Raw genomic sequence first — 10,341 nt, 5'->3', positions numbered from 1 at the left:
TTAACACACCTGATTCAACTCCTTGTGCTAATTACCACACAGCTCTTGAGCTGAATCATTTGTGGTGGAACAGGGGAAGAACTAAGCCACACAATGGTTCCACCCCCCCAGGGCTGCAGTCTTGCACAAGTACATTGGAATGCTTCTTTGCAAACACCATCTTGCTCTGCATAGCTTGGGGGGGGTCACAGCTCCTGGTCAGCCAACATGCAGCAACCCTGGAGCTGGGGGCAGGGGGGGGTGTTAAGGGTCTTGCTCAGGGGTGACTGCTCTGCCAAGGCCAGGACTTGAACCAGCAACCTTCTGATCACAAGCACAGAGTCGCAGCCCACTGAGCTACTTGCCACCCAATTAGCTGATACATTTAGGTGTCAGGGCAGAGCCTGCAGAGCTACAAGCCAGGTTCAGGATCCCCCGTCATACCTGGATGCCCGTTCCCATGGTTTTTATATAGCGCCCTTCCCAAAGCACCATCCCAAAAAACATTTTAGCCAAAATGTAGTACAGACCAAAAAACAGCATCTGGAGTGTGAGAAGATTATCAAGATGAAAGGTGTCGTTATGGCTGATAAACAGGATGAGCCTCTTATCATTAAGAACGATGAGCTCATTAACATCCTGTATCTTTTACCACCTCTCTGATCTTGAGTAAGGTGTAGAGGGGCTAGATTGTCATATATATATATATATATATATATATAAACACACACACACATACATATGAAAAGATACTTTTTTGAACTGCGTGACAAAACTCGCTTATCGCCCCTTGCGCTTCATGACACGCAGACAGACACACATGTAGGTGAGAGCAGGCATGACAGCAAAGGGCAGCCACCTGCAGCAGCCGTTCTGTAGAGGCTGGGCCCAGCTACCAGCGCTTAGCCCACTGAGCCACCCGTCACCCCCATGCAAGTGTGTGTGTGTATATACAAATACATACACAATATGAAAGCCATGCATATTCGCATACAAATACGCACATGCCACGTTTTTTATACATAACTGCAGAGAATATATGTATGTATATATATATGTAAACAATGGTAAACTATTTAGAACAGGCAATGACATTAATAGTACAAATCAGTGAATAATATATAATGGTAAATAGTGAGAACTGGTAGTAATGGGAATAACTGTGCAAATAGCAATAAAGTGACTGCACTGGTGGACGGCAGAATTAATGTAAAGTCCAAATCTGTGGGGCGGGGGGCCATGGGGAGGAAGCAGAAGCCGCTCAGATGCTGCAGAACCTCCTGCCAAACGGGAGGGGGACAGAGACTGTGGGGGGGGCCTCCTGCATGATGCTGATGGCCTGACCGGGGCACCGATTGGTAGGAGGTGTTATCAATACAAGACAGAGAGGATCCAGTGAATTTTACCATTTAAACTTTCAGTGGAGACAAAACAGCTGAGATCAAATACCAGCCAACTGCAAAAAATGACAACTTAAAACTCTACAGTGGTTCTCTTGCATTTATGACAATAGCTGGATGATAATGCTACAGGAAAGCAGAAGGTCATGACCGCAAGCTCTCAGTCAGGTGTTACACTCCTTATGAGTCAGAGCTTCTCCACCTCTGCATCCGCTCCTTCTCTTTCCTGTCGATATCTCATGCATTAACTAGGTAACCAGACCACCCTTTGAACCAGTGTGATTTCCCGTATCTCGACTTACAGAACTTATTTTGGTCTGTGGTTCACACTGATGGCAGTGCCAAATATTTCGGATCAAGCAGTTGGGTGATCTCCCCTGGGTTAAACAGTGAGGGATACTGCAGCCTGTCCGGGTCTCAGACCCGAAATGCCAGCGAATTCCTCCGAGCATGCCGTCCGCCCCCGGCGGCAATACCATTTGAGGGGCACACATGATAGAGGGTCACGGGGCATGTCATGGTTGGCATGGGGGTCATGCAGCCTTTAGCCTGAAAGCAACTGAAAGTAGGTTAGAACAGCCAGCTCATAATTATCACGCCAACGTCGGTCCTGGGAGCCTAGACAGCTGACACATTCACAGCGAAAGAGAGAAACCACTCCACTGCTGTCTTCAACACGTACGTGAAAACACGCAAGCAAAAGAATGAGGACAACTTTTTTTGATAATTTATTTTTACAACAATTGTAACCATGGTAACACTTAGTTACAGCATGCTCTGTGGAAATCCCCCCCCCCCTGGTTCACACCCTCTCTGGCAAGTGGAACTTGCCCGTGTAGCGGCCGTGGTGCCGCAGGTCGACTGGGCTCAGCACCTTGCGGATCCCCAGCATGTTGGCCGTGGCAATGCGACCGAAGGTCCAAGGGTTCTGGTTGTTCAGCTCCCTGGCGGCGGCAGCCTGCTGCATCTCAGCCAGGCTCTCTCTGCTCACCACCTGAGCAAAAGAAAAGTGGCGTGTGGCATGGCAAGACTCATGAAAACAGGACCTGGGGGTGGGGGCCACTCCTCAAACGCAAACAGAAAGGTAACGAACGGTCAGATTAGTGTAAACAAGAACTGATGAAACACTGTCTGAATCAGAATGTCGGCTAGAATGAGCATTACCGAAACAGGACCTGACTCATCCATTAACTATGAAGGCATGAAGACAAGGCAAAATAAGGCCGATTCTGTTACTAGCTATTGGATAATTACGCTCCATTTGGGTGGGGTTCCCTGAAACACACCTTGGCAGGGAAGGGCAGCTTCTTGGCCACCTCAGTCAGCAGACCTTTCACCTCCCCCAACTCGCAGCGGCCCCCCAGCTCCACTATGAGGCGTCCACAGCGTATGGGTGTGACATAGTGGTCCACGGCGCCCTTGCCACCACCCATGCGCTTCCCAAGGCCCTTGCTGGTGATGGGTTTGTAGGGGGCGTCGATGCGCCACAAAGCGTAGGTTATACGAGGGTCGATGCGCCGGTTGATGGTCAGCCGCATCATCTCCATGTGGCCCCAGTGCAGGTAACCTCCACCCATTGCCTGCGGAGGCAAGACGGGTCAAGTTGACGTTGTGCCCACCCCGTCCCAGCTAGCCGCAATCAACCAGCCCACCCATCTCTCTGTCCCAGTCTCACCCCCGCAGACCTGCAGCTACACGCTGCTGCCTTGGCTACCCACCACAATGCCATATTGTCCCGAAGTGAAGTTGTTCTCCTTCTGTTCTGGCCCCACAATGTCTTTCAGCCTCTTCATCTCCCGCCGGACTTTCTTCAAGGTGGGGACCTTATCCATGAACTTCAGCTTCGTCCTCTCAGGAATCACCACATCTGGTAGAAGGAAGACAGCCTTTCACACGCATATCGCTAAAGCATCATCACCCATGCGAAAAGAGGTTAGTTACCGTCAGTCAGGCGAAGCAACATAAACCACAATTTAACACCACAATGACATATGGTACCAATGTTGTTGCGCGGTCGTCTAAGCACCACAGCTGAAAATTCTATCAAAATAGTAATCACACCGCGATCTTCTATTGCGGACAGGAAAATATATGTTGGCTTAAAGTCGGTATGTGACTCACCTGCATAGTCCGGAAGCGGACTGTAGGTCTTGAGCCCCGAAGTGAGCATAGTAGCATAGTTTTGCAAGACACCTGTACGATAAACAACAGAAAGTACAAGATGTTATTCTAAGATAATTTTTTAAATCATCAGCGTCACAGTCGGAAAATTACTTGCCTCCACATCCTACAGCTCTACTACTCACACCGCAGAGAGCAGATTTCAGCAAAGGAATCATGGCTACGCTTTAAAATATGCTGTGTTTCCTGTTTCTGCAAAAAAAAACTTTCTCAAATAAAACGTCTTCAAATACTCAACAATATAATACTGAAGATACCTAGTACGTCCATTCTGGTATTTTCATGTTTCTAACAAGGTCGGCTACAGTCACTCTCCATGAGACACATTTGGTGTCACTGTGAAATTATCCGGGTGGAGAAAATTGAACAGTCTCAAAGGTTCCGGGTTACTTCAAACAAGGCGTCCAAGCTGGTGAGCAAATGTTAAGTCTAGTGCACAATGTTTAGCGGAAATTTAGACATCATACTCTTATATCGCAAAAAATCCCAGAAGTTAGGGCATTTGTTATACCCATTTTTGCTAAAACTATTTCTGATGAAGCGTCTAAATACATACTGGTGGCTACTTTTATATGTAGAATAAGGTCGAAAAGAATCCTGCAATTTTCATTTTTAAAGTTTATTTCGTGAATTCTATTGTCTACTTGTTAAATTCATTTTGTTATGCATAACCATATATTCCATATATTAATAAGTTTAGTGTCTGAATGTATAATTAGTAAGCGATGCCGGCCATGAATCTACACTATAAAACCTACGGAGATCCATTTCATCCGTTACATACCTGCTAAGCAGGATATTTCGCTCAAAAGTCGATCTAGAAGTGTTTGAATATCATGTTAATTACGTCGTCTTGGCTTTTGAGATTGTCTGAAACATACGTGTCTAAATTAACTTGTCAAGTCACTTTTTAATTCAGGAATCTCAACAATAATACAATTGTGGATGAGTTTAACGTAATTACTCATTCACTGAAAGGCATAAATTGTAACCACGAACCGCACACAAGCAACCTGAACGCAAAGGGGATTTAAAAATCAGTTATGGCGTATTAATGCATTATCCCTACCTTCCTATCTAGAGATGGTGGATGCGGTTAACCACACCAGTTAAGTGAAACTGAAGAAACCAACTACAGGTTGTGGTTTCTAACCTGGTTGACAAGGTACTTTTTGGTTTGCATTTGTTAGCGGCAAACTTGCTTTATTATTTGCAAAATTGTTACACTTGTTATTAAACAGTCTGTCTAGAAAGTTATTTGCATTCCTACTTACAGGCTAATGTTCTACTTGCAGTTAATAAAACCTTGATACTGTTATTTAGACATTTCTGTCTGTCTGTCTGTTTTTAGCATGGAGTGTATAGAGTCTGACACACATTTGTCCGGTGACTTCCCATACCGCTTTGACCAGGAGGGGCGGCTATGTCATAAGGATACCCAAGAGTGCTTCGTTTTCCGCTACAGAAGAGGGGATGTGTTGGGACTGCAAAGGGAGCACCAGCTTTTGGGCAGATACATCACCATGTATCTGTACAGTCTCCTAGAGGAGCAGTACCACTTACAAAGGGTCTCCTTATCTGCCAGCATATCGGACCCCCAGCTCCAAGACTTTGTCTTCATAAGTCCCAAGGCCAATGAAAGTCCAGGAACCCTGGTCGTCCTGATCCAAGACAGGGGGACAGTGCGCTGTGGGCAGTGGAGTTGGAGGATGATCGCCAGTAGGGGGCTGGAGTGGGGCAGCCAGCTGTCCTACGTGAGACGGGCCCTGACGGAATCCTGGGAGGTGCTGATGATGAATCCCAACCAGAGTAGCTCTCCCGAAGAGCACGTCAGCCACGTGTGGGAGCGTGTCATTTCCCGGTGTCCGGCAAAGCACGTGTCGGTGGTCGTGCACGGCTATGGGGGCGTGGCCTTCGTGGATTTGTTGTCGCGACAGCCACAAGACGTTCAAGGGCGGGTTCATGCGGTCGCCTTTGTGGATTCCTCGCACAATCCCTGGCACCAATTGCTCGACGCCGATAGCCGGGATTGGCTAAAATCCAAGTCCAGGAAGTGGGTACTGAGCCCCAAGCCCCTCAACCGGCCCGTAGGGTCCCTCAAGGCTGAGTGCCCACAGCTGTCAGCCGGGACCCAGTGCCACGAGGCCGCACCCGCTGCCTGTGTGGACGCTGTATTCCGGTTCTTCACCAAGATGCTCCGGAACAGATCCCCACCCGTACCCTTCGACATCGTCACAAGGAGCAGGAGCCATGGTGCTGCGAGAGCTGTGAATTCTCCGGAATGATTTCCCCCGGATAGCAGGCTCATCCGGCAGTCACAGATTCCCTCATCATTGATGCTGAAAGGATAATTCTGAAATGCCAACATATAACATATTTGTATCCATCTACATGAATGTGGAATTTCTTTTGCAGTTTAAAATATTTTTTGACTAACGAAGCAATAAAATGCTGAATTGCACTCATGGCCTCATTTTTATTCTTAAATTCTATAAGTGGAGAACAAATTGGGTTTAGAATATGTATATTACATTTAAATTAATTTAAAACTCAGAATGTATCTTGTAAGCAGAGAGCTTGCATATGGGGGCGAGCAGTTTGGGGTAAGGCTTTTCAGTGATTTGTTGGAATATCTGCATACAACGGATTTTATTCCAGGGGATCTTAATATAGGATAATTCAACCATGGATACGTCATTTTTGACGACAGTTCTTATTTAATATGCTTCTGCCGAGAGTTAACCCTGTTCCTAAGATATCGCATTGATGTATTGCAGTATTTTTAAAAAGATTTACTCTAGTTGAATTGCACTAACAGCCATAAATTTTACGTTATTAAATATCAAAACAATTTTATCTAGAAACATAGTTGGTTTATCCAGCTTCGGCAGTGGCTCGTACTCAAAAGCATACTGGTTAACTGATAAAAAAAAGTGATTAGGTCATACATATTCTCCGTAAATTGTTATATGATGGTAATGTTTTGATGGGGTATTTGTCAAACGCGTTCTTGTTTCACCACGGCGGAAAAAGCTGCTGCACAGCAGCCGAGCGTGACCTTTCCCAGAGCGTGTGCGCGCAATGCTGATTCCGAGATCTTCCTTACTTGAGTAGACGGAATGAGACCACAGGTACGCATTTTATTGTGGCTGCTGCAGAAACAAAAAAATATGATTGAGCTAAGGTACTAGCCGATTAGGCGTGTCTTAAAATGTCAAGTTATAAAGACGCCCAGATTATGGGAAACTGCTCGTGCGCGATTAATTCAGACTCGCAGAAGAGCAGTTTTAATAAGATCGAAGGTATGTGTTGCGTATAAGCACGTGTAATTAACTCAATATTTTGTTTCCCTCTTAGTGGAGTTACTAAGGAACAATGAGACTCCTCAAGCAGATGTTTATGAATGTACTGTGGAGTCATCGCTTCCCCCAGGCTACTGTAAGAGCAGGTAGACGGTGGAGTTGCTTCCAGTCATTGACTGCTGGCGCGGGTCGGACTTTCTACGCTAATGCTGGTCTGAGGAAAGATTCCAGCCAGGCCCATGACCTGGCTGCCAAGAAACTGGATCTGGACGTATGGAAGTCAGTGATGAGATCATCACAGCCGCAGGTGGACAAGGAGGAGGACGACAACAGCAATGACATTGACGATGATGATGAGGAAGAGTGCTCTACCTTGGAGTCGTCTCGAGAGCTTGTAGAAATGTGGCGGCTGGCCGGGAGGATGGTGCCGGAGCAGATCAGCGAGGAGGACCTGCAAGCTCTGACTGCCCTGTCCACAAAGTCCTCTAAAAAGAAGTTCCTCAAACGTCTGGCCTTGAAAGAACATCATAAGAAGGCTGACAAGGAGAAGAAAGAGAGGAAAAGAGCACAGAAGGAGGCAGAAAGGCAGCGCAATGCGGAGGGCGAGGAGGAGGGAGCGGACAGGCCTCTGCGGAACACCTTCCTGATGCATTTCTGGAGTCGCTCCATGGATGCTTTACACAACTGGAGGGCAGCTCAATCCATGTGCTTCGGGCAGCCGCTGGTGTTCGACATGAGCTATGAACGGAATATGTCCAAGCCAGAGATGGCCAGCGCTGTCTCCCAGCTGCTGGAGAGTGAGGGATGGAACCGGCGCTCTGCTGACCCCTTTCACCTTCACTTCTGCAACCTGCAACCAGAGGGAACCTATCACCAGGAGCTGCTGAAGCGCTATGGCCGTGACACCTGGGACCGGCTCCTGATCACCACCACTGAGCAGCACTACATGGACCTCTTTCCCAAGAGCCGGGTGGTCTACCTGACCGCCGACTCGCGGAACGTGCTGCGGACGTTTGATCACGACAAGGTGTACATCGTGGGAGCTATGGTGGACAAGAGCATCCAAACAGGTCTCTCCCTGGCCAACGCAAAACGCCTTCAGCTGGCCACCGCCCGGCTTCCACTGGACGATTTCCTCCACTGGGACATGGGCAGCAAAAACCTGACACTGGACCAGATGATGCGCATTTTGCTCACGCTGAAGGAGGGCGGCAACTGGGAGCAGGCGCTGGAGTTTGTGCCCAAGAGGAAACACGACGGGTTCTCTAAGGCACCACAACTGAGGAAGCAAACCGGCAGAATCTCTGAGAGAAGTGAAGCCAACCCGAGGACTGGGACCAGACACAATAAGTGGGTTAGCCAGTCCAAAGTCATAACTATGCTTAACACCAGCAGGATTAAAGTGAGCGATGTCAAAACGAAAAGAACGAAAAACTGGTGGGATGAGGAATAGACTTAGAAAAGTACTAAAGCAGACAATTCGTGCATCTAACTTCCTATGCTGTTGACGCTTGTTTTACGCCATCATTACATAATGTGAAAGCACTGGAATAAATGTTCCAACAATAATAGTGATTAACACTTATTACGAAACAAAATAATTAGAACCTTAAACTAGTGTCACTACTGCCGTTACTGTTCTTTTCTGATTTCCTTTTGTTCCCTTAAAAGCCCAAATCCAGATTCTTCTCAAAGTTAAACCGGCATCGACAGCAAACTCAGGGAAACGTTAGATGCCCAGAGTGAGGAATGGAGGTGCAAGCCAGACCTGGGTCCCACACACACACACAGACACACACATACACACACTAGCAAAAGCAACATCAACCGGGTAAATAAAGGGAAGTCCAGGGGGGCCGAGAAGGGGAAATTGCCCTCTCAGAGGATGAATGTGGATGGCGTGTTCAGCAAACGTGTAGGCACGCTCAGGCTTGAGACTGTTCCTGGAATGTGTGTCGTAATTTTAAGCTTGATTCCGTTTTCTGAAAATGGTATTTTGAAAATGGATCTTCCGCCGAGTCACAGCTCTTGTGATATTCAAAATAAAATGTACTTAGGAACTTTTGTACTTTGGAATATCCTGTATCATATATTACAAATATATGAAACAAAAAAAAAACCTTTATAAGGTGAAACGTAAAAAAATGTTCTTGTGCTTTTTAACATCATAGGCAGCTCTGTATTATTGCACAACTAATGACACATGTGTTTTCCAACCTTCTTCTAGCAGCTTTTCCAGGTCAGGGTTAAGGAGGGGCATGGAGCCTATCCCAGGCGGCACAGGATACAAGGGAGAGGTTCACTCTGGATCGGATTCCAGTCCATCACAGGGCACACACAAGCATACCCTACCTATAATTTACTGATGACAGTTAGTCTGACTGCATGCCTTTGGAGCAGAAGAGGAAGGCAGAGAACCACAGGCAAACACAGGAAACGGGGAGAACATGCAAAGTCCAACTAAAAGACAGAGCAGGATTAGAACCCAGAGACAACTACACAACTCACCGAGTCACAGTGCTACACAAACTATTATTTCAGTCTGCAAGTAAAACTGTTAGAACAAATGACAAAATGGTTGTTCAGTGACATAATCAACCCCAAGCAGAGAGAAATACCAGTCAAGAATTTGAGGGATGTTTATATAAACCAGACATATAGGAACACAGAGTTACGTTTTTGTAATATTATCTAAAGTGCCTGCTTAGAGAGATAACAGCGGAACTGCAGCTGTCTTCACAGGCCATGTATTTCTCAACTAGCAACCTGCTGCACCAAACAGGCCTGTAGGGGGCAGTATTGCTGACACTGCAGATAACTGGTGTATATTGACCGGCAATGCCAGTCTCGATAACTACAATCATAAAGAGAAAGTTGTCAAAAAGACATATATAACAGAGGTTTATAGTGAATAACGCTTAAAGTCAGACTTCGTATTTTTCAGTGTTTAAACTGTGCTTGAGAGTGGAAGGAGGGATCATCAACAATTCCATTCATCACTGTGGAAAATAATGCGTGTTGTGCCTGACATAAGACATTCCAGGGCTTATGTCAACACAGATTGAGCAAGAGCAAATTACATGTTTGACAGCATGATGACAGAGTCAGGCGCTCAGAATCTGAAACTGCGAGGCCCTGCCAGACAGCAAAGAGAACTTGGCAGAATTTCACGGCAAAATTTCTTTTTCCTACAAACAGCTGAACCCATCATTTCTGCAATACTGCAGATAATAGAAACCAGTAGGTCACACCTAATGTTGCCTAATTTTGACCACGACCACAGGGTTAATTATCAGGGCAAATCATGTGACCTAACATTCATTCTTTGCTATACTTACACTCATACAGTTTGAAAAAACATACAAGTAATCACTGGCCTCATTTTATATTTTCACAGTTCTCCCGTCACTGGACTGAGCTAAATTTGGTAGCAGACTCTTACACAAAATGTTATTGTTATAAAATAAGAATATTTCATT

At 46.2% G+C, this 10,341-nt stretch overlaps 3 protein-coding genes across 7 annotated transcripts; 2 read left to right on the top strand and 1 right to left on the bottom strand.

The window, feature by feature from the left end:
- Nucleotides 1-2,109: 2,109 nt before the first annotated feature.
- Nucleotides 2,110-3,924, bottom strand: mrpl16 (mitochondrial ribosomal protein L16). 2 transcript variants are annotated; one of them, XM_049028731.1, is made up of 5 exons: nucleotides 3,818-3,922; nucleotides 3,501-3,572; nucleotides 3,098-3,246; nucleotides 2,666-2,959; nucleotides 2,110-2,373 (listed from the first exon to the last, which is right to left on the bottom strand). In XM_049028731.1, exons 1-5 carry the CDS (start codon nucleotides 3,828-3,830, stop codon nucleotides 2,182-2,184), a joined length of 720 nt encoding a protein of 239 aa, XP_048884688.1. In that variant the 5' UTR covers nucleotides 3,831-3,922; the 3' UTR covers nucleotides 2,110-2,181. The 2 variants fall into 2 exon arrangements, with proteins under 2 accessions (XP_048884688.1, XP_048884676.1); XM_049028719.1 differs by having other exon boundaries at nucleotides 2,112-2,373; nucleotides 3,658-3,924.
- Nucleotides 3,859-6,004, top strand: si:ch73-41e3.7 (uncharacterized protein LOC572312 homolog). 3 transcript variants are annotated; one of them, XM_049028708.1, is made up of 3 exons: nucleotides 3,859-3,972; nucleotides 4,644-4,725; nucleotides 4,973-6,004. In XM_049028708.1, exon 3 carries the CDS (start codon nucleotides 5,084-5,086, stop codon nucleotides 5,843-5,845), a length of 762 nt encoding a protein of 253 aa, XP_048884665.1. In that variant the 5' UTR covers nucleotides 3,859-3,972; nucleotides 4,644-4,725; nucleotides 4,973-5,083; the 3' UTR covers nucleotides 5,846-6,004. The 3 variants fall into 3 exon arrangements, with proteins under 3 accessions (XP_048884665.1, XP_048884647.1, XP_048884656.1); XM_049028690.1 differs by having other exon boundaries at nucleotides 4,912-6,004; XM_049028699.1 differs by having other exon boundaries at nucleotides 3,968-3,982; nucleotides 4,912-6,004.
- Nucleotides 6,005-6,539: 535 nt separating this feature from the next.
- On the top strand, nucleotides 6,540-8,431 carry trmt10c (tRNA methyltransferase 10C, mitochondrial RNase P subunit). 2 transcript variants are annotated; one of them, XM_049015977.1, is made up of 2 exons: nucleotides 6,540-6,691; nucleotides 6,918-8,431. In XM_049015977.1, the coding sequence occupies exon 2, from the start codon at nucleotides 6,936-6,938 to the stop codon at nucleotides 8,313-8,315; it is 1,380 nt and encodes a 459-aa protein (XP_048871934.1). In that variant the 5' UTR covers nucleotides 6,540-6,691; nucleotides 6,918-6,935; the 3' UTR covers nucleotides 8,316-8,431. The 2 variants fall into 2 exon arrangements, with proteins under 2 accessions (XP_048871934.1, XP_048871935.1); XM_049015978.1 differs by having other exon boundaries at nucleotides 6,598-6,744.
- Nucleotides 8,432-10,341: the final 1,910 nt, after the last annotated feature.

This window comes from Brienomyrus brachyistius, chromosome 1, assembly GCF_023856365.1.
Source record: "Brienomyrus brachyistius isolate T26 chromosome 1, BBRACH_0.4, whole genome shotgun sequence".
Classification (NCBI taxonomy): Eukaryota; Metazoa; Chordata; class Actinopteri; order Osteoglossiformes; family Mormyridae; genus Brienomyrus; species Brienomyrus brachyistius.
The sequence above is the reverse complement of the archived record's forward strand: the minus strand, read 5'-3'. Positions and strand labels throughout refer to the sequence as shown.

Bases quoted from the DNA above. Each gene is read 5' to 3' on its own strand.
- mrpl16 (XM_049028719.1), bottom strand. From the start codon at position 3,718: ATGATTCCTTTGCTGAAATCTGCTCTCTGCGGTGTGAGTAGTAGAGCT. The intron at 3,573-3,657 runs GCAAGTAATTTT...TTTATCGTACAG, and splicing joins TAGAGCTGTAGGATGTGGAG to GTGTCTTGCAAAACTATGCT. The intron at 2,374-2,665 runs GTGTGTTTCAGG...TCTTTTGCTCAG, and splicing joins AGCTGCCCTTCCCTGCCAAG to GTGGTGAGCAGAGAGAGCCT.
- si:ch73-41e3.7 (XM_049028690.1), top strand. From the start codon at position 4,913: ATGGAGTGTATAGAGTCTGACACACATTTGTCCGGTGACTTCCCATAC.
- trmt10c (XM_049015977.1), top strand. From the start codon at position 6,936: ATGAGACTCCTCAAGCAGATGTTTATGAATGTACTGTGGAGTCATCGC.